Here is a 27,876-nt window from a genome sequence, read left to right as displayed (position 1 = left end):
CTTCTTTGTCATACCTCCATAAACTAAATCCCAGGTATAATTTTTTAACACAATGTTGGTCCAATGGGTAATAACTCTCTTGCGATTCTGGTTGCACAAGTCTGAGTACCAGACAGGTTCTTCCAGATGTTCCAGGTAGCAGCAGAGGTACAGGGCAGTAGGTCCAAGTTCCAAGGAGTGACTTAAAGTAGCCCACAAGTTTCACATGCACAAAGCTAGTCAGAGTCCATGTGGAATTGGTCCTAGCAGGGGTGGCTGCATTCAGAATAGAGGCCAAGAGGATTCGGGAGTGAGGCACAGGAGACATCAGTTCAGAACCCCTGCACTGTGACCTGAATCATGGGCCGTAATTAGAAATATGCAGGCCATGGACTCATGCAGGCCCAGCCCTTCTCTATATGCATGTACTGTGTGTTTGTTATAATCACAGTGAGCTAACAGAGAACTCTATCAGAAAATGGTTCCTAAGCCTCAGACTTAATTTGGCAGTTATTTATAGAGCTGTAACCTTATTCCTGGTGCTGCATCACCACTGGTCTGCCATGGTGAACAAAGTAGGAGAGATGCTTGTCTTTGAGATGTCAAACAAAGGATTACTATAAACATTTAATTTCTAATAAAAGCAAATAATTTGAATATGTAGTAGAAGAATTTTACCTTCTTTCACCTCACCCCCTGCCCTTCCCTTCAATGTAAAGGTGGGGCTTCTCCCTCTCTGTTGCATGCATGAGCATAGAGAATGACGGGTTGATATGTCAGCTGTTCTATATCAGTTCCAAGTCTTATTATTTCAGAGTTCCTTTCCTGTGGTGCAACCTCACTGCATGCCGAGGTGAACACCTGGCCCTCATTGTAACACCCCGTGGAAATTAGGGCATGAGGTGCTGGCACCAGGATGTTTTATGAGTGATGAATGCCTGTTTTCTGATCCAGAGGCACTTTGTTTCCTGTCAATAATTGTATATACATGAAACAATGAAATACACCATTATATATATATATATATATATATGAATGAAATATATATATACGAATGAAAGATATATATTATATATTACATATATATGTATATATATGTATATGAATGAAATAATTCTTGGTTATAAGGAAGAGATTCTGTCAGGGACAGAGAATTGATGGGGATAATGATTCACCTGCCACTTCCTGCTTCACTGACTCCTAGGTGTGAGGTAACATGGTCTCCTGGAAGGATATTGAATCTCTTGATGTCCTGAATTGGACTGATAACAGATCAATTCATAGGAAACAAAACAAGTACAAGGGATTAGGCCTAAGGGACACATTCATATAGTTTTACCTTTCTTTTTTTTACTGCAAATTTTGCTTAAACCCATTGATTAAATTCAGCATATCAAAGAATTCAACCACAGCCGCGAGGGAATTGTAAGTTACATATAACTATAAAAAATTTTGTGTTTATTAATCCTTCTCTAAATCATTGCAATAAATGACTGTGGTTCCAAAATAATTTTTTAAAAATTTTCAATAAGCCACAGCTCCCCTCCTCAACCTCCATACACAACAGCATCGTCATCTTTCCTAAATAAGCTCTAACTTGCCCATTTCTCCCTCACTGAGTCCAACATTTTCCATTTATCTAAAGCAATGTCTATGAAAGGTCACTTTCTTGTGTTCAAAATAGTCAATTGAGCCAATTCACTTTTTCTCCCGCTTAAATTTGCTGCTTTTTCTTTATTTCTATAACTTTTTCACTAAACCATAGGCCAGTTATTTGGTAGAATGTTCCATTGGATTGTCTTGGATTGTGTGATGTTTATTCATAATTAGATTTAGGTTATGCATCTCTGGCAGAAATATCACCGAATTTGATACTGTATTCTTTTAATGCATCAGATATGAGAACACAATTTTAATTTGTTTCATTGCTGAATGATGTTCACTTAAGGTTGTGTCTACCAGGTCTTTCCAATGAAATCATACTCTTCTTTTTATTTATTATATATTTATATGCATATTAATGTTTTATTTTATTATTTGTTATTGTGTATATTTCATGTTTGTTACTTATATTTGTTATGTTTCTTTTATTTAATATTTATATATTATATATGTATATTTTATATACTCTATATTATGTATATGTATTATATATACATTTTTGGTATATGTATGTGTATGTCTATGTTATATATACACATATATATTTATAGATATGTATTTGGAAGGTGCTTTGAACCTATGTAAATATCCTTTTTAAATGTACTAATTCATTTATTTATATCTCTATATATTCGTTTTGATACCTTATTCAATGGGTTTTAATACTGTATTATTTATTTTAATTTTCCATTGTCTTAGTATTGGCCAGTGGAAGCCCCTTTGACAATATATCCATCTCTTTTAGAACACTTCATTGTTTTCTGGAATAATAAGGCATTCCAAGCTTATCTTTTCCCTTCCCTGCCTCAACCATATTCAGCCATTTCTCTAAGGCATTCTATTCCATTTATTGGAAAATGATATTTTGAAGTCAAGATCTGAGTGGTGGATGTGTTTATCATTTTGGGAATGTCTCTACAGATCATCTCATGTGTCTCATCTAATCTACCTATATTGAAAATCATGAATTCCCTCCAATACCTCCAATTTTAACCCAATAGCATAGGGGTTATTTTAGTTATCATTCTTTTCATATTTGTAACGTCCTTTTCCAATAGTGAAAAAACTCACTTCCATTATTTAATTAATTTTTCTGTACATTAGTCAATCTGTCATCTATGTCACAACTTTGTCCTCTGTATGGATGCCCTCTTCACCTTATTTGGGCTCCAATATTCCATGCTATGTGGCTTCTATCAGTGAATTCCCTCGCACTACTTGAACTCTGGCTGTCTATGCTGGGCCTCTCCTCTCTGGGAATGCCTTTCTAGCCAAGTTTGGCTTCTTCTTTCATTGAAACTCCTCTTTGTGGGTACACTTTCTTCACTTTACTTGGGCTCTTGATCTTCATGCTGGCTTAATGACTCCCCTTCTCCTATGCCCGGCTCCCATCTTGCCTTGTTTCCCTAATCAATTTTGCACTAAATTGTCAGGGAAAAAGGGAAAGAAAGGGAAAGAGGAGATTGGAATCATTTATAACATCTTTTTTCCTTTTATACCTCACACCCAATCTATTAACAAATCATGTTGGCACTATATTCATAATATACCCAAAATACAATCACTTATTACCATTACTGTTATGGTCCAAGATAACAGCACATTTCTTCTGGATGACCTCAATAGACTCCTTATTGTTTTCCCATTACCTCTATAGTCTAGTTTCAACTAGAGAGGCTAGTTTGGTTACTCATAGGCTCAACAGCCTTCTCTTTGTTTTCTATTCCATTGTAAGTTTTTTTTTTTTTTTTTAATAATCCTTACAATGAACTACAAGAAGCTACATAATTAACCCTTACACCTGAGTCCTAACCCTTGGCCTCCCAAAAGCAATATTGCTCTAATTATACCTCCTACTTCTTTTCACCTTGTTTAATGGTCTTTTTCTGCTCTTCTAAAAGTACCAGGCCTGCAGCCAACTTCCAACAATTGTGCTTGCTCTTCTTTGTCTGGGATAGTCTTACCCCAGATATCCTCAAGGCTCATTCCCTTTCACTTTCATCTTTGTTGAAATACCTCCTCCTTACCAAAACCTTACTTGATGAACCTTTTTAAATTTAAGATGCTTAATGTATTTTAGCACTCCCTATCACTTTTCCCTAATTTATTATTTTTTCTTTGCACTAATATTTAACTAACACTATGAGATTTGCTTATTATCCAATTCACAACTGAGAATATAACCTCTATGGGGTCACAGATTTCTATTTTTTGGTTACTATATAAGTACAACCAAGGACAGTGACTCTCATATAGCATGTACAAATAAGTATTTTTTGAATGAACAGATTTTTTGTGTCTATTAAATGAAATAAAATTTTTGATGCATAAAACATATTAAAAATACAAACTATATTCCATCTAATCTTCCTTCTTCATTAAATCATAAATCATTTCAGGTAAGGGAGAATATATTATTCATTTCTTTTCCCCCCAAACTCACCATAATTGGAACCACACTGTATCATTCAATAGCATTTATTGTTTTATTTATTTATTTGTCAGTCAATCAACAGCTTCTTGAATTAGTGACTTATTGAAACATTGTCTCCTAAACTCTATCACATTTGGTATGATTGCATGGTTGTGTTTTCTTATAGTCCTTGCCTCTCTGACACATTGTGGTATCTATCAGTGAGGGTCCAGGGATTTTCCTGTAACTGCCAATTAATAATGGTTTTACTGATACAAGAAAGACTCATTATTTTGTTTTCTTCCTTAAGTATTCCCTCTCTCCTTTGTTTATTTTCACTCCCTTCATCAGATTCCTTTCCTATAGTAAGTAGTGTGATTTTAAATAGATCTTAGTGTCAGAAAAATCAGAAAATTTTCCATTACAAAAATGCCTAGAAGGGTTCAGTTTTGCTAGGGAATAGAGTAGGCAAAGATGTTTTTATTCAACCATATTGAAAAATGGAAATTTTCAACTTTAAAAATATAATTAAAAAATTTTAAATTCTAAAAGTATTTTGAGCTGGGTCTTCCGGATTTATATGCTGAGATGGAGTTTGGGGTACAACATATCTACAGAGATCAACAGTCCAGAAGGAAGAAAAGAAGTAAGTAGAATTGGACAGAGATACAAGATAAACTGTGGTCCAGGCCCTCCAAAGCCACAGCCAACCCAACAGGAATCTTGGGAGGGAATATTGCTGAGTATAACCTAGCATGAGAGAATCAAATCCATGAAAGCCTCAGATTTAAAGGCACTTCTTATGCAATAAATGTTCTTCTCCATGGGTCTTCTTGGGTATTTGCTAGAGTTTGGGGACAGGGCAGGAACTGAAAAAGGCTCCTTCTTGGTGTGTGCCTGGAGGAAGGGAGAACAGCCAGAAAGACACACCCTACTCAGAGCTTTCTCCCCATATCTACTCAATGGTACAAAATCCTTAATCTGCTGGTAGAGAGGCAGCAGTTCTGACTGCCTTATTCGGCTGGGAGAAGGTAAAAAAAAAAAAAAAAATCCTAACCCTGCGAGAAAGGCAGGGAACCAACCTGAATTTAGATCATTAGAAAAGCTTACCTTTAGGTGAGGTTGCAGTCACTCCTAAAGTGCTAGCTTTACAGCAATACAGGGCCTGACTGAGACCAGGATGAGCCAGGACAATGGAGAATGACCCTGCCTACTTATCCCAGGCTAACAAGCATCAAATAATAACAAACTTCTAACAGTCAAGAAAGAGAAAAAGCATAGAAAGACTGTATGGCACAAGCTGATGCAAAAAAAATCTAAAGCCAAGGGTGGAAGAGAATCATTGAGAAGAATTCTCCAGCAATCCTGTTTACACCCTAACCACAAGAGAACATTAGAGCAAATCACTGAGAGTAATGATACAACAACAAAACAAACCAGCTCAAACCTTGACTAGATTTGCTCACCTCCTCCCTCCCACTTCTGAGCATAAACACTCTCTCCTCTGGTTTCTCTGGTCCTGCACATGTGTTGGGCTTTCCGCCAAAAATTATGAGTCACAGAAAAGATGCAAGGGGCACAGAAATCAGCAGAACCTGTCATACAGGACCCAGATGTTGAAACTATCTGGCAGGGAATTTAAACTATGATTAAGATGTTAAAGATTTTAGTGGAAAAGATAGACAGTTGCTCGAATAAATGGGTGATTTCAGCAAAGAGAGTAAAACCACGAGAAAGAGGCAAACAGAAATATTAGGAACTTTTAGAAATCACATGGTAATTGAGATGAAAAATGCCTTTAAGGGCCTCATCAGTAGAATCTACATAGCTGAGGAAAAATTAGTAAACTCAAAGATAAGTCAACAGACATTAATCAAAATGAAACTAAAGAGAAAAAGAGTAGAAAACCAGAACAGAGAAAAAAGAGCTTTGTGATTAAGCAATCTAACATTGGTGTACTTGCAATCTCAGAAGGAGGAAGGAGAGAAAATGGTGAGGTAATATTTGAAGAGCTATTGATGGAAATTTTTTCAAAAATAATGAAAAATATCAATCCCCTCGAACTAAAAATCTGAGAGAATACCAAGCAGAATTAATATTAATATTAATTAATTAATTATATCCACCCCCCCAAACACACCTGGGCACATCTTACTCAAACTGATGGGACCCAAAGATAAAGAGAATATAGTGAAGACTGCCAGATAAAAAGAGGCAAATTACATAGAGAAGAATAAATGTAAGGATTCCAACTGACATCCCACCGGAAACTGTACAAGTTATTAGACTATAAGGTGAAATCTATGCGCTAAAAAATTGACCGAGAAATAAAGACATTTTGGGTGAAACAAATGAAAGCTAACATGACTACCACGTTACTATTACCATTACCACTACCAACAACAAAATGGAAGCCATCACCTGTGGTACTGCATTACAGAAGATGGTAAAGGAAGCTCTTCAGACAGAAAGAATTTAATACTAGACAGAAAGTAAAAAAAAAAAAGAACACTGCTAGATATGATAAAAAGCAAAGCAAATATAAAATGTGTGTACTTACTAGTAATTCCTCTAAAAGACAATTGCCATTTAAAGAAAAATTATGGCAATTTGTTTATCCCATATGTATAAGTAAAATTTATGACAACAGTGCAAAGAGGATGAAATCGGAACATTCTAGTACTACGCATAAAGTGACACAATATCTGATTATAAAGTGACACAATATCTAAAGTTGTATGTACTGCACAGCCGATTTTTATTTTTAAATAATTCGTATTTCTAAAGTGGCATGAATAAGAATAAGAAAATAGTAGAGATAAAATGAAATAATAAAAAAATACCGCAAAAAAGGGTGAAAGAGGCAAATATGATAACAAAGGGACATACTTCTTAGCTATGGATGGATTTAATCTGAACATTTAAAATTATAGTAACTAATGTACAGTAATTAATGGCCTAATCATAAAAGTTAAAAAGACATTTGTTTGGATAAAAAAATCAAGACCCAATTATATAAGATGTAAACATGAGATAAGAATAAAGATAGTATTAGAAGATAAGATAATCAGATTAATATGGCAAAAATTTCAGTCTCTAAAATTTTCTACCTCAAGGTTTGATTTTCTTAAAGCAATAATGCAAATACGAGACCACAAAAAACGTGCATTTTTGGAGTCATCTTTCATAGATTTTTTTAGAAGATATTTAGACATAGATATGTCTTCTAAATATATCCTGTATAATATCTCCTGTAAATTTTTCATTATTTGATCTGAACCTCAGGTGTGGGTGCCCATCTGAATTGTTTGTACATAACAGTTGAGAGGATATGCTCCTTTGCAAAAATAACCCACTCACTTTCTACATAAAATGGATCATAATTTTACTCCAGATTAACCTTTGTTCACAGTTCATTGGAGCTAGTGTGCATAACCAACAGGGAAACCAGTACAAGGGGTACATTCCACCAGACGAAATCTATCTCCAGGGAATCTGTACATTGACAAGAATATGGGCTCACAGCCATAACTTGTAAACTGATGTAGTCTCTAGAGCTTTAGGCAGAAATGATAAGTCATGTACAGATTGAGAAAGGGAAGCAGTATATAGCAAGGGAAGAATAAATATAATGCACAGAGAGAAAAGGAAATGAGTTCTCATAAAGCTCAAGAAATACAAAGACTACTTTATTAGGTTTGTAATGATTTTTTACCTCTTGTTCCAATAGCCAATGAAAACCATTTGTTCTTCCATCCCACTGTTTCCATGCAGTATTCGTGTACTCTTTATGTAAATCTTTCTCCTTTTTCGCTTAATTTTTTTTGTGATTTCACTCCATGAAATTAGATTGCTCTCATTTTTAATTAGTAATTTTGTTACTAATTAAGATACTGCCAACCACCATTTCTGATATGGAATAAATTCCTGTTGTATTATAGCCATCAATAGAAAACACACATATTACTTTGTAATGATATACTCAGAAATTTATTGTGTGTTTATTGCTCTGCAACTATTAATGTGTCACTTTCTTACATCTATCTTTTTTTTATTATGTTCAGTTAGCCAGGATATAGTATATCATAAGTTTTTGTTGTAGTGCTCAGTGATTCATTAGTTGCATATAACACCCAGTGCTCATCCCAACATGTGCCCTCCTTAATACCCATCACCCAGTTACCCCATCCCCCCACCTCCCTCCCTTCTGTAACCCTCTTTGAATGCATACAGTACAGTGATAGTATTATGAATAATGTGGTATCAAAATAATGGCCCCCAAAAGATGTCCATGGTGAATTTCTGGACACATGAAGATGTTAATTTAGATAGCAAAAGGGATTTTGCAGATGTGATTAAATTAGGATCTTGACATCCCCACCAACATCTGTCCATCCTACACTGTTGGTAGGAATGCAAGCTGGTGCAGCCACTCTGGAAAACAGTATGGAGGTTCTTCAAAAAGTTGAAAATAGAGCTACCATACAATCCAGCAATTGCACTACTGGGTATTTACCCCAAAGATACAAATGTAAGGATCCGAAGGGGTACGTGCACCCCGATGTTTATAGCAGCAATGTTGACCATAGCCAAACTGTGGAAAAAGCCAAGATGTCCATCGACAGATGAATGGATAAAGAAGATGTGGTATATATACAATGGAATATTATGCAGCCATCAAAAGGAATGAAATCTTGCCATTTGCAATGACATGGATGGAACTGGAGAGTGTTATGCTGGAGAGGGATGGGGCAGCTGGGTGATAGACATTGGGGAAGATATGTGCTATGGTGAGTGCTGTGAATTGTGCAAGACTGTTGAATCACAGATCTGTACCTCTGAAACAAATAATACATTTTATGTTAAAAAAAAAAGAAGAAGAAGATAGCAGGAGGGGAAGAATGAAGGGGGGGAAATTGGAGGGGGAGACGAACCATGAGAGACGATGGACTCTGAGAAACAAACTGAGGGTTCTAGAGGGGAGGGGGGTGGGGGATGGGTTAGCCTGGTGATGGATATTAAAGAGGGCACATTCTGCATGGAGCACTGGGTGTTATATGCAAACAATGAATCATGGAACAGTACATCAAAAACTAATGATGTAATGTATGGTGATTAACATAACATAATAAAAATAAATAAATAAATAAATAAATAAATAAATAAATAAATAAATAATTAGGATCTTGAGATGGGAGGCTATCCTGGATAATTTGGGAGAGCTCATTATAATCATGATTGTCCTTATAAGTTAAAGAAGGGAGGCAGGAAGGTCAGAATCAAAGAGAGATTTGAAGATGCTGCACTACTGGCTTTGAAGATGAAGGAAGAGGCCATGAGCTGAGGAATGAGGGCAGCTTCTAGAAGCTGCAAAAGTCAAGAGAATTAATTCTCCCCTGGTGCCTCCAGAAAATACTAGGCTTTATCAACACCTTGATTTTTGTATAGTGAAATCCATTTTTAACTTGTGATCCCCAGAAGTGTAATAAAATAAATCTGTGTTATTTTGAAGCCTCCAAGTTTATGGCAATTTGTTACAATAGCAAAAGGGAATTAATACAAATGGTTAAAATTTATTAGCAAATGAATATGATTTCTAGGAATGGTAGAGTTGCTGTAATTAGTTATGGGTAAGTTTCATGGTTTGGGCTTTCTGGGGTTTTGATACAAGTTATCTTATTGGTGTCTTGTTCATCAAACTTATATTCCATACTACAACTATGTGCTGTAGGTTTTAGACTTGGATAGTCATTGCCTTTTGGTTTTTAAACTAGACAATTTTTAAAAAAGGTTTTATTTATTTATTTGAGAGAGAGAGAGAATGAGCAGTGGGGAAGGGCAGAGAGAGAGAAAGAGACAGAGAGAGAAACAGCTCCCTACTGAGCAGGAAGCCTGATGTGGGGCTTGATCCCAGGACCCAGAGATCATGATCTGAGCCAAAGACAGACGCTTAACTGACTGAACCACCCAGGTGCCCAAACTAGACAATTTTTATAACCAAAATCTTGTGGACTCTTCACTCATCTTCATTTCTTTCCCATAATTTTCATTTTTTTCAGTAAGTATATTGAGGTACAGAAGAATTTGATAAATCGCTTAGGATTAAACAGTTGACATTGGTTGGAAAATGGCAGACCTTAGATGTAAACTCACGTCTTTCTGATATCAGTGCCATGTCATTTTATCATAATATCTACCTTTCGACTCAATTTATTCATTTTATTTTTCCAAATAGTTTGTTAGTGGATACATTTTGCCTGTGGTTGTGGGTCTATGTGAAAACCTGTCAGCAAGCTGCATAAAGCTGTGGAAGGAAAGTCACCAAGAGGACAAGTGGGAGAGAAGCCACCTTCCTGTCAGTGCACATTGTCTCCTCTTAAAGGAGATAATTTTGAAAAAAAAAAGAGAAAGGAGAAACATTTACCCTCTGTGACCCTGAAGTACTCCATACTAAGTATGAATTTAAAAAAAAAAAGAGGAAAAAAAGAGATGTCAGGAACATAATTTTTCTAACTTTGAGAAAACTAACAACCTCCCAAGATATTGATGGATCTGGTGATACATTCTAAACTAATAGTTTATTTTTAAATGTTTTGGAAATCCAAATTCATCATCCAAATTTTATTTAAAATCTTCTGCCTCTTGACTGGTGACCATGAAAATCTATTCCTCCAAGTTTCATAAAACTAAGATAGAATGACACCCAAAATTCCAATCAGGTTTTGTGACCTTTATTAATTTATTAGCATTTGTCAGTTATTCAACTGAATCTACATTAAAAGGTAAACATTTTAATTATTGATACTTATTCACTAATTATTAATTAAGCAAATTAATCGCAATATATTAATTCAAACTTTAAAATATAGGCATAGACAATGACAGAATTATGCAAACATGCAAGGACTAATTTTTGAGAATGCTGTTCTTCGAGAAATTATCATTGTGGATTTTTATTTTATACAGATTTCCAGAAGCATTTAATTAAAAGAGTGAAGGATGAATTCCAAAATCTCTAGAAACAGTTTCCTTGCAACTGTTGACTTCATTAAAGCTTTCCATAAAATTAAAGATAGTGTTCCTAGAAAAATAGTAAAGATATGTGAGAGTTTTAGGTAAAGTTTTAATTTTGATCCCAAATGTTGAATTATCTAAAACAAAATTCGATATAATTAGTATGAAATTAGCATTTCATATACATTCTTTAATAAAACAATATTTTGCTCTTTAAAATGATGTGTTTTAAATTTTGCCTTCATATTCAAACTTATGCATAAGTAACTAAAGAAAATAATGGATACAGCAGTGATTGAAGCAATGAAAACCCATAAAAAAATGAAGTGCCATTTTTCTCATATCAGACTCTTGAAAATTAGAAAGTTGGCTAATATTCATTTTTGGTGTCTATGCAGAAATTTGAACTTTAATAAGTAATTTGTGTTGCTTTGTTTTTATTCTGGTTTTGACAAGAATGTAATCCATAGCACACTGTTTAGTTGCCACTTGGCAATACCTGATCCATGAATTCATTGCTAGTAATATAATCTGCCACTATCCCAACAAATTAAGCTAACAAAAGACACAGTGAATTCCACTTTTGCACTACCTAAAACTGAAAAGAATATCAATCCATTCAATAGAAAGTTATATATTATTTAGAGAATAATGTGTGTCAATATTTGCTGACTTGCTAATATCTCAAGTATATATAGCTACTGAAAAATTTAAAGCACAGAGCGGTGTTATACATATAATCTTTTTTATGCAAACAGCACAGTTTTTAATCAAATTATTTATTTTTATATTTATTCACGAGTGTGCTCACTTCGTCAGCACATATACTAAAATATATTTATTCACGAGTTCATACAAATTTTTTATAGGAATAGGCCTAAAACTTAAAAAAATATATAGCAGGCAAGGAATTAAGATATGGAAGTTAAAAGATAATGGAGAGAGGTTAAGTTTTACATGCATTTTAATGTTTTAATTTTTAATAAGAGGCATAAATGAACATATTGTTCAAATAAGTATAAGTGAAATTATAGCCAAAAAATGAAATATTATTAAGAAATGGAGAAAAAGTGTTTAGTAATGGTATGAACTTTCAATAGGACAAATATATCAGAATGGATTGATAGGTCAATGAGCAAAAAAGAAATATACAGAAGTCATGAGCCTGGAGCAATGCCCTTTTTCTATTCGATTCCCTGTTAGGAAAAGCATGTTTGTTTCCCGTTGCTTTATTTCATGTGCACCTATTTTCATTACTATCCCTGGATTCTTGGCTCACCCCTAATTCCTCTCCATGGGCGGTCCCTAATTGGTGGCTAACAAGTGGTTGGAGCTTACATGGCAAATGTCTCAAGACTCAGGAATCACTCATTTCCCTCTGTTATTACACACTAGCAGTGAGGCGGAACACCCATACAAGAGGTCTGTTCCGCAGACTAAACTTTCCCCACATGGTTGTGGCAAATAAATATTTTTTAAAATGCCAAAATATGGAGGCTTGAAGTCTCAACAATATCAGGGCATAATGGCTAAAATATAAGGAAATGCAGTCCACTTTCCAGTGTAAAGCAAAAGCTGAAATGTTCTGGTGTTAAAAATGTAGCCGAATGTTATACGAAAAAGTTTGTTCAATATATATTTACTGACTATAAATCAAACATGCTCAACTGTAGAACTATTCTTATTAATAGTATCCTGTTTTTTTCTCTACTGGAATTAATTAAAAATATCTGCCAAGGCTCGAAGCACTGTTTCTGAATTCTGAGTATCCAGTGAGTGCATGCAATTAGTAGAAGAAGAGAGGAAACAAGGTAGCTAGTTTAACTACATTCCAACTTGTCCTTTTTTCTTTTTATTGTAGCCTATAGAGTCAATTCAGAACTCCTTAACAAATCCAAAGCTAATTTTGGCAAAACTGGAATTTACAAAAATCTAGAAGTCTGTTGTGTACAATCTTTAAAATGTAATTAATCCTATGGTGAGCGCTGTGAATTGTGTAAGACTGATGAATCACAGACCTGTACCCCTGAAACAAATAATACATTATTTGTTAAAAAAAAAAAAGAAGACAGTAGGAAGGGTAATATGAAGGGGGGGAAATCGGAGGGGGAGATGAACCATGAGAGACGATGGACTCTGAGGAACAAACTGAGGGTTCTAGAGGGGAGGGGGGTGGGGGGATGGGGCAGCCTGGTGATGGGTATTAAGGAGGGCACATATTGAATGGAGCACTGGGTGTTATACACAAACAATGAATCATGGAACACTACGTAAAAAACTAATGATGTAATGTATGGTGATTAACATAACATAATAAAGTTAAATTTAAAAACAAAGAACTAAAAAAAAAATGTAATTAATCCTAACCATCCATTCAGTGCCTCACTCTACCTACTAGGCCAGTAGAGTTTGTTCATATCATCTGAGCCTAGATCGTACTTTCCATATCTGACAATGTGGCAAAGATGACTGGAAATCAATACATTTTATGATGCTCCTAACAGTGTGGCTCAGGCAAGAATTAACTTTCCCAAGTCCCTCCTATGCACCATCTAGTTGGGCTCTATGACTATTCTTACCAAAGGTATGTGAGATACAGTTAATTTTGTCATTGCTAGTCTAGGCTTTTCAAAGAGGGACCCCCTTAAGCTAATTCCTTTGAATTGCCTTATAGGGAGGATACAGTGGTGAAACTGTGAAGGAGGATGGAGACACAGATGGAAAGATCCTAGGTCTCTGAATTACCATGGAAGAAAGTCTCTTACCAACCGATGTAATAGCCTACATCATTATGTGAGCCAGAAATAGAATCCTTTGAGTTTTGCCATTACAATTCGAAGGTTTATTTATTAAAACAGCAAATGTTTTAATGTACTCTAAGTAATGTACTCTAAGTAATACACATACAAGTTTTACATTTAAAATATAATGCATTCATTTTTATTTTGACTCATGTCTTATTTCTGAATTCTGCTTTAGGGAATATAAATTTAACACACATGCGTACACGCACACACACATAATTTTTTTTTCCTCAGTAGAACAAGGATAAATGGTATCTTGGAAATTGAATGACATAGTAATTTTCAAACTTATTATTATGTAATTTCTTCTATGTTTTCCACTATTAGTAAACCTAGGATTTTGAAATTTTGGAGAAATATACCTCCTTCAAAACCAGAATTTGGAGGGGGGGGTCAAATTTTTTCTTTATGTCTCTAATCATAGATGATGAGGATGAGGAAAGTTCATAAAACACAATTTATTTCATGGTTCTGTTAGTCATGGCAAGTGTCATTATTTGTTTAGTATCTTTTTCATTTAAAAACAAAAATAAGATAAAATAGCAAAATTTATCCAAGAAAGGAATAGAGATGTCCATTGTCTCGTTGTCAAATTAACATGTGGCGGTATTGATCTGCTTTGTGCAAAGGTCCCAGAGGAGAGGACATGCTAAATAAGGGAGGGCCTGTAATATTCATTAAATGAAGCCAATCATAAACCCACAAGGATTATTTTTAAAACTTTGAAACAGATATCTTAGGAAGTCAACATTTTCTTCTTCAAACAGTCTATTGTAATTTATGATTCTAATGGTATTTCATTTCATTATGTATGAAATCAACACAACATATAGAATTTACAAAAAAAAAAAGGTCTCTGTGGCTCTTACCTGTATACGTATGCACTTTGTGGAGAAGATTTAGAGCAAACAGCATTATGTTCTGAAAGCCACTAAAGTCACTGATGAAGGGAACTTTATCTCCACTAACAAGCATTCGTCTTGGAAGCTCCTTCTGGAATTCATATGTTCTAATTAAGGTTGTAGGAAAGCATGGTGGAGCTAAATAATCCACAAATAAAGCCCAGCTTCTTGCAAAATCAGCTTCTTGTTTAGAATAATATTTTAATCTAATAGACAAGTGGGGGAAAGTATGCATTTTGAATTAGTCTACTCAGAATTTTACCAACTCAATTTTCAAAACAGATAATTTGTTCAAAATGACTTTATTCTACTTTTTGGAATATAGATTATAGAAACTTGGTGTTGATTTTACCACCTAGATTTGAAAATTTGAAGAGATGTTATTAGAATTTTAAATTCGGAAATTACCATCTCAGATCATGTGTTTTTAATCATATTTTTCCCTTTTCATAAAGCATTTACATTACTTACATAAACTGAAATGTGACCAAGTTTCATTATTTTAAAATGTAAAGATGGGGTGCCTGGATGGCTCAGTTGGTTGAGCCTCCAACTCTTGATTTCAGTTCATGTCATGATCTCAGGGTCATGGGATCAAGCCCTGCATCAAGCTCCACATTCAGTGGGCAGTCTGCTTGGGATTCTCCTTTTCTCTCTCTCTGTCTCCCCGCCCCTCATTATTTCTAAAATAAGTAAGTAAGTAAGTAAATAAATAAATAAATAAAATGTAAAGGTAAAAGTCAAAGAAAATTGGCAAAATTTCTGCTGAATTTAGATATCTCCTAAAGAACACATAATTTTCATTTCAGGCAACCACTAAAAATGAAGTAACAATTTTTCTTGCTTTTTAGGTAGCTTGGTATTTTATTTCTGCTGATATATACTAGAAAGCTAACTTTTCTTTCTTTTCTTCAGGTGTACAATGTAAAGATTTGATATTTGTGTATATTGTGAAATGATCCCCACAGGTCTAATTAACATTTGTTATGAAACATAGTTACAAAATTTTTTCTTGTGATGAGATTAAGATTCACTCTCCTAGAAACTTTCAAATACGCAGTACAGTATTATTATTAACTACAATGTATTATTATTAACTACAATGTATTTATTATTATTATTATACTATTATTAACTACAATGACTATGTTATACATTACATCCCCGTGAACTACGCATGACTGGAAATTTATACATTTTGACCCCTTTCGCCCATTTCACTCAGCACCTCTCTCTATATATATATTTATATGCCATTATATATGATACCACTATAATATATATGATAATATTACATATTTTTATCCATTCATGCATTGATGAATACTTAGATGGTTTCCATGTTCAAGCTATTGTAAATAATACCGCAATGAACATGTATATCTTTTCAGATTAGCGTTTTCATTTTCTTCAGAAAAATACCTAGTTATGGAATTGCCGGATCACGTGGTAGTTCTATTTTTAATTTTTTGAGGAATCTTTACACTGTTTTCCATGATAGTTGCAACAATTTATATTCCTGCTTTCTCTTCTTACTGAGAAAGAAATTTTAATTTAAATTTTTAGTAATTTTATCTATTTAATTTAATTTATTTATTTTATTGAGAGAAAGAGAGAGAGAGAGAGAGCACTTGCAGGATGGGGGAGGGACAGAGGGAGAGGGAGAGAGAGAATTTTAAGCAGACTCCTCACCCAGTGTGGAGACTGATATGGGTCTTTATCTCACCAGGCTTAGATCATGACCTGAGTTCAAATTAAGAGTCAGACATTTAACTGACTGAACCACCCAGGCACCCTTTTATGTATGTGTTTACATTATTCTCTACCAGGGTGATACATATTTGCTTGCTATTTTGAACCATGCTTGTTCCTTCTGAAACATTTTACACGCTATTTCTTGCTCATCTTGCCCTATGTCCTTCAAGTCTTATTATGGAAGTTTTATGGTTTGTTACATTCCCCCTGGAATTGCTCAAAGTAATATAGACATCAGGGTCTAGGTATTATGGATTCAGAAAGTAACTGGAACATATCCCCTGGTTAACATCTGTGAAAGAAACATACCTGTATATACATGGTTCATATAGAGCTATGGGAGTATAGAGGATGAAATAACTAATCTGCCCTTGATTATAGAAAAATTGGTTGGCCCTTCATGCTCTTATCAAATCATACCCAACTTTCAAATTCAAGAAGGAATAAACATGAATACATAAGTTTATTTGGTAAGGGTCATACAATTTTAATAATAGCACAACTAGGCATTGTGTGCCTAACCCGAAGGCCACAAGCTTTAGTTTGAGTTCCATAGTTTCAGCTCTTATATTTAGGTCTATAATGTATTTTGAGTTAAATTTGTTGTTTTAGGAGACAAACTTCATTCATTACATGTGGATTACCAGTTCCACCAGCACCATTTGTTGAAAAACTATTCTTTACCCATCAAGTTGTCTTACACCTTTGTTGAAAATCAACTTTTGTTTCTGGACCCCAATTCTATTCTACTGATCCATATGTCTACTATCATGTATTAACACTCTGTCTTGATTACTGTACTTTTGTAGTAAGATATTAACAGTGATTGCACCAAATCTGTAAGTAAATTTAGGGAGTGTTGCCATTTAAACAATATTATGTTTTCCAATCCATGAACACAAGAAGATTTTCCTTTAAACATTTCTTTCACTTCTTTCAAAAATATCTTGTATTTTTCAGTGTATCCAAGTTTTAAATTTCTTTTGCTAACTTTATTCCTATATATTTTATTTTTCCTGTTGCTGTTGTAAATGTTTCTGTTTTCTTAGTTTCATTTTAGGATTTTTTTATTGCTACCACATAGAAACACAATTAATTTTTGTATGTTGACTTTGTATACTGCTAGGTTGAAGAACTCATATGTTAATTATAATATTTTTAGTGGCTTTCTTAGAGAGAAAGTATTATTTCTTCTCTTTCTATCTAGATTACTTTCATTTCTTTTTACTGCCTAATTTCCCTGGCTTCAAACTCCAGTGCAATCTTGAATAGATGTGGTAAGAATGGGCAACCTTGTCTTGTTTTTCATTTTAAGGGAAAAGCATTCAGTCTTTCACCATACAATGTTAACTGTAGGTTTTTCTAGATGCACTTTAAGAAGATGAGAAACTTTTCTTCTATTCCTAGTTTTTTTTTGAATGTTGTTATCGTAAAAGAGTGTTATCAAATGCTTTTTCTATGTCTACTGTGATGATTTTGTGATTTTTGTCCCTTATTCCATTAATATGGTGTATTATATTGATTATCAAATACTAAACCAACTTTGCATTCTTAGAATAAATCCCATATGGTCATGGTTTATGGTCCTTTTTATATGTGGCTAGATTCTGTTTACTGGCATTACATTGAGGATTTTTGTGTCTATATTCATAAGAAATGTTGGCATGTAGTTTTTGTGTAATGTTTTCGGTTTTGCTATCAGAGTAATATTGCCAGTTTGCTATCTGTTCTTATGTCTTATGTCTTTGTCCTCTTTTTCTTCATTGCTGTCTTCTTTTGTGCTAAATGGATATTTTTCTCGTGTAAATGTTTATTCCCTGTGCTTTTTTTCTATCATATCTCTATAATCTATCTACATTATAATTTCTTAACTCTTCCTCCTCACTGATGAGATACAATTACTATCCATCTTAAAACAATGTATTAATGTTAATAGTAACTTATTCTAACCATTTACATAAATTTTCCTGCAATAGAGTTCCATTCCCACTCTCCTGCAGGTCTGTGAAGCTCTCTTCATCTTTCTTCATCCTTTTTTCTTTTTGTTTCTCACACTGGGTAATCTCAATTTACCTATTTTCAAATTTATGGATTCTTTCTTTTGCCAGCTTAAGTCTGCTTTTGAATCCCTCAAGTGGATTATTTATTTTTGCTATTATAATTTTCAACTGCAGAATTTCTATTTTTTTCTATAAGTTCTATCTCTTTATTCATAATCTCTACTTAGGAAAATATTGCTGTCGATTCATACTTTCCTTAAATTCTTTAGACACAATTTTTAAAAAAATTTTTTAAACATGCTCATAAGTGATTCAAAAATTTTGTCCATCATCTGAACTCAGAGGAACAATTCCTATGACTGATTATCTCTGTGTGTCTGTATGGGTGGGGGGGGCATGCATGCACTATTTTCTCTGTTCTTTGCACCTCTCTCTCTCTCTCTTTTTAACAATGGACAATTCAGACACTATAAAGTGGAAATTCTAAAAATCAGATGCCCACCCTTACCAGGGTTTGTTGTTGTTTGGTTTTCTTGTCATTATTTGTTTATTGATTTGCCTGGACAAATTCTGTTATTCATTCTGTGTTCTCTGTAGTGAATCATCACTGAACTCCCTGCTCAGAAGCTTAATGGTCCGCTAATGATTAAAGATTTTCTGAAATTCCTTGAACCAATGAGTCTTCCGCCTTTTGCTGAAGAGCTCTATGTATGTGTTGGGGTATACCTTCAGTGCTAAGGCCTTTTACAATTTTTCTCAAGCCTTTACTTCCTATTTATTCAGGGTCTCCTGGTAGCCAGAGGTGAGACATTGGGGTCCTCTCAGTTCTTGCTTGGGTATGACCTCAGTTCTGTTCATGTTTGTGGGTCCTAGAAAAAGACAAATTCTCTGTAGACAGAGTAACAAGTAACTACCAAACCATTTTTAGACTGAATTTGATCCATCACCAAAAACTTGCTTCAGTGACCAGGTTTTTCCAAGCATCCAATAAGTGGCATGCCCTCATTTCCGAAAGTCAGACAGTCAGGAATGGACTCCCTGCATAACTATGCCTCTGATGCCAAATGAAAACTGTCTCCCCTAAGTAGCCCTCTTATACTGATGACTCAACCCACTTAAATGCCTAAAAATCTACCGGTCTCTAAACTCTGCATCTCCTAATAACCCATCTCAAGATGAGAAGAGTGCTCTGCTCAGTGATACTGTGCTTGACAATGTAACTTTCCCTTCCTAGAATTGCAATAAATTCAGTTTTGTTGTTTTATTTCAGATACTGAGGGCTGATCTCATCATCCTTTGAGAGTTGCTATGAAAAATGCTATTTTTCAGAGGAATTTAGCTTTGCATGTCATTGGGAAAGTCTGCAAAAAATAATATTTTATAAACTACTTTCTATAAACTATAATGACTTGACCTCAGTTCCACTTTTGATGTTGACGACTCCTGTTTACTCCGTTGGCTGATAATCTCACCTCTCTTTGGCAGTGGTCAGAATCAAGCAGTTGAGTCACAGCAAAAAGATATTATGATGGCTACAATCCTAATTCATCTCACAGACATGCCAAGAGGATGAACTCTTCTGTTGACCAATATAAAAATTAGCCTTTGAAGCAATATTAAGAAATAAAATATACAAAGCAATGTAAGTTTCCTGACTCTGATTTGTTTATCTTCCCTGGATATGCAGTCTGTAGTATCAACAGTACTTGATCAACAAGAAGCCCTCAAACATGAGTGCCTATATTTTTTGTGTACTTTAAACCAGTCACCCATTCTTTAGTTCCTTATACTGCACGTCCCACTCTGGGTGACAGATACCGCCCCCAATACAGTGTCATTCACTTCCATACCAAGTCATGCTGTCTTATTCGATCTCATTTGCTATAAAATGGGGAGAGTTCTGAAATTTTAGCTAACTGACATGGTAACCAAGATGGACACTCCCCTCCAAATATGTGTTAGTCAAGCTATTTTTTCTGATCAAAGTGATGCAGAGATCCTATAATTATTTGCCATCACATCCTTTTTGTTTACAGACACCAGTTTTTGTTAAAACAGCCTTAAAAAAGTCTTCTTCTACTTCTGAATTCATTTTGTTTTATTGCTGTCTTGTGGCACAAACATACTTTTCTTCATATTTTCCCCTGCTGCTTATAACATAGTTTTGGGCTTTATCCATTAAAACATTTTCCTGTCCTTTATCATAATACATCCTAATGTTTGACATATTAGTGAATAGGTAAATTGAAAAAGACTTCAATGAAAAAGATAGTGTAAGATAGAAAGATTGTTACCATATTAAAACAAAATCATTTTATTTTATTTTATTTTTAGAGAAAGAGTGTGAGCAGGCAGGGAGAGGCAGAGGGAGACAGAGAGAGAATCCCAATCAGGCTTCACGCTCAACATGGGGCCCAACATGGGGCTCGATCTCATGATGCTGAGATCATGACCTGAGCAGAAATCAAGAGTCAGATGCTTAACTAACTGAGCCACCCAGGTGCCCCCAAACAAAATAACTTCAGATACATTCTTACCTATTTTGAAAATTTTTATGAGCAACCTCCAAAGATGAGACATGTGCAGCCCATAAGTACTCCAACAGGTCATCAAAGCTACTAGAATGTGACTTTATGTGCTGTCAGAGACAAAAAATGTTACTGATATTTAGGCAGTTATAACAATCTCTCTTCTTGAAATTCAATTCTATTTACAAATATAATTTTTCAACATTTTAATGAGGGGAAAACATTTTTTTTCTAAGAGTTAAGGTATGAGAGATTTAATGCTAAACACTCCGTAAAGAACTTAATATCAAGCATTTTAATTACAAGTCATACTGAATCCCTATGAACGGAATAAACCATGTGCTTTTAGAAATGTTCAGGATTTTACACTGTTCAGAACCAGACCTTTAGTATTTTATGCATTTGGTTTTCTCTTGCCATGCAATGAATTTTCCACCAACTGTTAAGGGTAAGAGTGTTTTATCTAAACATATGCAATTTAACGAACAAGTTCTCTAAAGGAAAACCTAATCTTTAGTCATGTACTCTTTCATCCATGACACATTACTTTGAACATCAATATTTGATTCTGACTGTCAAATACTAATTCAGTCAACTCATATGTGATTTGTTTATCAAGACAGTTGAAATAAGCTACTCAAATTCACTACAACCTATTACACAATTGTATTTCTATACCGGTTATTGCTCAGTTGACCTGAAATTATGATGAGCTAGGATAATTCATGTACTGTTAAGTCATAATTTCTCTGGGCTCACGTGTGTGTATATAATTTATTTGGTATGAGAATAGTAGATAGCGTGGCCTCGATAGAGTCTTGGTAATGAGGATGCTAATGAGGTATGATGTCAAGCAGCAATTCACTCATACTAATACTGTTGTCACCACAATATTTTCATATTAGCAATTTTGTTGCTTAGGAACAATTGCTCAATGTATAAAAAAATCTACATTAAGTGATATTCAAAAATTATCTGGCTACCCTTGAAGAGTATTAATTAAAACACTTAAAAAAAAACCTGGTAAAATTCATTCCACTTTTTCATTGCTTCTGGAAATGATGATTGGCAGTTAGAAACACTGTAACAAAAATTCATCTGATCCTTGGATGGTGGCAGAAAGGTGACATTATCTGATGATATCCCCATTATGCCAGAATCGATTGCAGCAAGGAAGGGCATTGCAGAGAGATAATAATTAAGGTCTGTATAAACAAAAAGTTATTAATATTGTTAACACACAAAAGAAGTTGTTTTCAAAGTAAAGGAATCTATCTAAAAGTAAGCCTAAAGATCTAGAAAGATGGTAAAACTTAAGTGGTAATTTTGGGAACTTCAGAAATTTTATCAGAAATTTCCCTTAGTGTTATATGCAACTTGAATATGCTTCTCTTAAAAACCCTAATCTCATAAAGCAAAATGGATTTATCTTGTAGATTTATTATTTTAAATCACAGAAAATAATTGCACTGGAATTTAAAAATACAAATTAAATTTTAAGGCATAGTAAATGAAAAATTTAGAAATTAGTAACAGAATTAACAAATGAGAGTTTAACTAAAAACTCAAAACAAAAAAATTAGCAGCAGAATTCTATACTTTTCTAAGTTTTTACTTTAAATCTGAAAATCTGATGTAGTTTAAAATATTTAATCTAAAGATTTCTCTTGTTAACAAGGTTTTTTATTTGATAATGTAACACAAATTCTTATTTCTGTCTTATGTATTTAAACCAAGTTTTGAGGTTACCAATTTTCCCTAATTGATATTTTTATAATTGGATAAACTAATCAGTAAATTAAAAAAAATATCTATCTCAAGACTCATTTTCAAAACACCCAGATTTGGGTCAAACAAATGTTTTTTGTAAAAGCAATGATTCCGGTTTTGGTTTTTGTTTCTCTAAACAGGATCCTAGGTTGAATTGATTTTTTGTGGAAAGGTCATCAATTTGAGGTTTTACTGTCACATTGAACTCACCAGCCCACCAACTGTCCACAGAGATACAGAGATGATCCCCAGACTTAAGGCCACAATCTGTACTTTGGGTGGGATCAGCTAATCTGCCTAAAAGAGAGGAAATACAGAGTTGGATTTACTAGACCCCTTCCTAAACTGTGGATACAAAATGTAACTAGATATAATATGTTTACAGGAATAAAGAATTGTGTCAGCTTTCCCATCATTGTCTTTCCTTCATTTCATGACTTTCTGCTTCCCATCTCTCATTCATAATTTTTCCTTTTCCTTAACATCCCTACAATGCTCTATTCTCTCTCGAAGGCCATATTTTTTTAGTCTCTGTAGTCTGTGTGTCTTCTATTTACTAACTACTCTTTATTTTCAATATTAGGGAGTGAATATTCATGTATAGTAAACAAGATCCAGGCTCTATTTGCTTAAAATCAAATCCTTTTTCATTGCTTACCTGCCTACTGTTTGACCCTGAATAAATAACTTCTGCAAGCCTCAGTTTTCTCATGTACATACTGGAGAGACTAGCAATAATCACTTCATAGAGGTTCAGGGTTGTTAAGTCAAGAAGGGTGCAGAAAGTGCTCAGCTCAGAGAACATGTGCTTCCGTAAATATTAGCCATTATTCTATTTTTATCTCTTTTCTTTTTGTCATCCTCTCTCATCTTCTACTTTCAAAACATCCCTTTCTGTTTCTTTCTCACTTGAGGTTTTGTAACTTCTGCGTATACTCCCTGCATCTCCCTTCAACTATCTCTGACTCTCAGCCCATCTCTTTCCCTGTTTCCACCATTTTCATACTGGCCTATTCTCTTTTCTCCTGCTAACTTTCCCTTTTCTCTGGCTTCCTCCTCACACTGTTTTGGCTCTTCACTTGCCACCCCAGCCTCTCTCTTCCCCAGTCCTTGCTCACCTACTGGGTACCTCTCTTTCTTTTCTCCCAGTGCTCTTCTGCAACATTCACTTATTCTTCTTTCCCCTTCCTTCCCTATTATTATTTCTTTTCACCAGTTCTGTTTCTCATGAACTTCTTTTGTTTTCCTTTTACTTTCTCATCCTGGTTTCTCATTTGGCTCTTCTTGACCTGCTTACCCTTCGGTGGGCAAGAGGAAAGACCTTGGTAGTTCTGTTAATACATGGAAATTTCTAAAAATTGTTATTCCTCTTTTGAACTGGAATAATATCCAAGTATGTGAAACATACCTCTCCTGGTTCTTAGGTTTTGCCTCAGTTGGGAGTTGTTTGAAATCTGTTTCTAAGATTGTCTTTTTAAAACCACTCGGTATCTGAGGATGTTTGCCCATGATGCTAACCTAAGGATTTCCTTATGTTGCTAACTTCCTTGTCTTCTCCTCCAAATACTCGACTGTGTTCCAGTTCCATTTTTATCAAATTCCCACAGAACTCCTTTATTAGTGACTCCACATCACCTCCAACTGCACATGCCTGGGACTGAGCCCTTGATTTTGACAGTCCAGGAAGATTGCATCCTGAACTTTCTGTTCTTTGTCAGCAGAGTTTCACTGTTCTCCTGAACATCTTCAGCACTTACCCTTTCTTTACAGCCAAGCTGTGCCTGCTTACTGCTGTTTTATCTTCTGAAGAAATTTTTGTCCTTGTCTTCCCATGGCAAGAAATACATCAGTCTCAATAACCTTGACCAAAATTGTTTTGTCATCCCCATTTTCCCAGAGCAAAATTAATGTTATATTTGTTATTATTCAAATCCAAATTTTTGCTGTGAATATACCATATTTTCCAATTATATTATTTCTGTAGCATACATTATGTATCTCCCATCCTCCCAACATTTCCCTCTCTTTTTGCCTTTTGCTCTCACAAAAACCACACTAATTCCAAATTCTGTCCTTTAGTTTATTCTATTTCTTTCTTCATGGATTACTTTTTTCTTTAAAGTCCATCAGTGTTTTACCCTTTTTTCAGGATTTCCTTCAAATCTTACTCTATTCCTAGGTTATCCCAACACACAACATTCACTTTATTCTAGCATTTAATGATTTGGCTCTTTCTTGTCTTACGGTTATATCATTTCTAACTCTCCTTTTTGTTTGTTTGTCTAATTTTTCTTTTTTTAATTTAAATTCAATTAGCCAATGTATAGTACATCATTAGTTTATGATATAATGTTCAATGATTCATTAGTTACGTATAACACCCAGTGCTCATCACATCACATGCCCTCCTTAATGCTTTCTTAACCATATTATAAGCGCTTTGAGAAGGAAGCAATGACATTTACTATCAATTTCTTGTATACTTGCCATAGTCTTCCCTTTTTTCATCTATTTTTCTCTTTGGTGTCACTGCCTTATCCTGACTCAGACTCCCAGTATTCTCTTCCCAATTCAAACATTATTCTAATTAAAATTTTGGCTAACCAATAAAAAAGAATGAATACTGACAAGTTAACTAGACAGATGAATCTCAAAATAATCATGACAACTGAAATAAAACAGACTAAAAAAAAGCTCCCAATTGTCTATATGGAAATTCTAGATAATGCTGTCTAATTTGCAGTGATAGAAAGCAGATCAGTAGTTGGTTACTGGTGAAGTTGAGGAGTGAGGGGCATGAGAAGTTAGGGGAGGGGAAAGGGCTAGGAGAGACTAGAATAGGGAAGTTCCTGAAGATGAGAATACAAAAGGGAAAAGAAAACTTTTAGAATGACATATATGGTCCATTATGTGTGGTGATGGGTTCAAGGCTATGGACATACATCAAACTTACCAAAAATTACATTTTTAAATATGCTGTTTATTGTATGTTTATTGTATATTAATAAAACTTTATTTTTTAAAAAACCTCTGCTAAGCAATCTAGAAGCACTTAAAATGTTTAAGTATTTTGTAAGCATTAGATGCTTGTTACTAAACTAAACCATCTTGCTTAAGAGCCCAATTAAAACACCCCAGTCTGATTTTAAGACATTTCTTTAACTGACGCTTGTCGACCTTCTTAAATTTACCACCCAGGACTCTTTCATATTCTAGTTCTCCTGCCAACGTGGTAGTCTTCTTCCAGTTCAACCTGTTATCATTGTCATCTTTGTAATTTGTATTTCAGCAATTATATTCTAGCAATGTCTCCATCAAGGTCTTAGGCCCTGCTTTCTTTCCATGATATTCTCAGCCCATGATTATCACTCTCTTTCCTGAGCTACTCTTGTACTTACAGTCTTTATTTATTTATTTATTTTTGAGACTTAACATAGTGTTGGTGAAATACTTTTATGGGCTATTTTCATAATTTGTAATTCTGTTCTGGTTTTCTCTAGTTATATTATGGAGTTTAACTCAATTAAACACTAAGTAAAAGCAGCCTCTTAAAAAACAGCAGAATCCAATTTATTGTATTCTAAAATGAAAATGAAATTTTGAAAGTACCCTATCCAATATTCTACTTTGCTATTCATTTATTACTGGACCCAGGGCTGAAAACTTTCCTAGCAGTAAGTGTGTGCACCCCTTGGGGGAATTGGTTATTGTTTCCAGTGGACCTTATGTTTAGGCTCCTCCAGAACCATGTCTCAGGAGTTCAAATATTCTTCTTTTCCATACCAAGGACAGTCTAAGAATGGGGATTATACTGGATGTCCAGAGATTCCCTGACAAGCTTGGTTGTAACGCTAGCTTAGAATGTCATCACAGGCCAGACCGGCATGCTCTTCCCCTGTATTTTCTATAATGCTAACCATTTTCTCATTGATTCCTTTCTTCCAATACTGTTTTCTAGAAGTTGAGAGTGAAGGTCCTTTATTTCTTGAAATCTGTTCAACAAGATAGCTTGGCACTTTTACAATATTTTTGTTCCAAAACAAGTATCTACTTTCATTCCCCAGTGTAGATGCTATTCTAGTAGAAAAAGGTTTTCCCACAGAGGTTATTTTTCTCCTCTGTCACTCCATACAGCTATATGACTGTAGCTAATCATATTTAGAACTACAGATAATGCAAATTAATTTTATACACCCATGTGTATCACCTTAACTGTTTTGTTCCTGGATGTACTCTTCAGTGCTTAGAACTAGGCTTGGTACCAATAGCACATCAATTAATAGTTATTGACACAGAATGAACTAGGTCTAATATGCTGTATCTCAGTAATGTGGTAATCACTAGCCATTTGTGGCTATTTAAATTTAAATTAGTTGAAATTAAACAAAATCAAGAATTCAGTGGTGCAAAAGCGTTAGCCATTTCAAGTGCTCAGTAGCCACATGTAAGAATATGAGAGCACAGTATGACTGCGGCTGTCATACTGAATAGGGCAAATAGAGAAAATTTTCAGCATTGCACACAGTTCTTTTGGACATTTCTGGGTAGAAAAACTATGCATGCAGGGGTATTCCATAAATACTTGATAAAGATTAGGCAAGAGATTCTTCAAATAGCTGCAAAAGAAGTAAGAAAGAGAGAGAAAACATCCATTTTCAAAAGGGTGATGTTAAATGTGCAGGTACTACGTCCTAATTAATTCACACTTAAATCAAAGGGTCATTGCAATGAAAAAGAGACATTCTTACCTGTATGATATTGCCATCCATGATGTATAGGCAGTCCCCATAAAATATTTTGTTCATTTTCTGGTGAAAATTTTGCAAAATACTTGGCTGTCTTGTTCAGTAGGATTTTATACATCCCCAGTCTCTCAGGGTAATGCCAGAAGTTAATGATGTACTTCCCATTTTCTATCTTGTAGTCACTGAACTGACCAGGACTCTCTTTCCACAGAGGGGGATACATATCTGAGATATTGAATGTTTTTGCTAAAGAAGCAAAAATACAACAAATTATTACACAGGCCCAGGAAAGATGGAAAGTCAT

General features: G+C 34.5%; 1 protein-coding gene across 1 annotated transcript; it reads right to left on the bottom strand.

The window, feature by feature from the left end:
* Positions 1-44: 44 nt before the first annotated feature.
* On the bottom strand, positions 45-27,876 carry LOC114219495 (protein LEG1 homolog). The gene is made up of 7 exons (XM_088024250.1): positions 27,576-27,876; positions 23,038-23,124; positions 22,078-22,262; positions 21,067-21,167; positions 14,742-14,980; positions 574-596; positions 45-152 (listed from the first exon to the last, which is right to left on the bottom strand). The coding sequence occupies exons 1-7, from the start codon at positions 27,874-27,876 to the stop codon at positions 45-47; spliced, it is 1,044 nt and encodes a 347-aa protein (XP_087880376.1).

The sequence above is a fragment of the Eumetopias jubatus genome, unplaced genomic scaffold (assembly GCF_037043125.1).
Source record: "Eumetopias jubatus isolate StellerSeaLion01/CBP00866 unplaced genomic scaffold, mEumJub1_p1.0 scaffold_6, whole genome shotgun sequence".
Classification (NCBI taxonomy): domain Eukaryota; kingdom Metazoa; phylum Chordata; class Mammalia; order Carnivora; family Otariidae; genus Eumetopias; species Eumetopias jubatus.
Note: the sequence above shows the minus strand (reverse complement) of the source record. Positions and strands in the feature narration are given on the sequence as shown.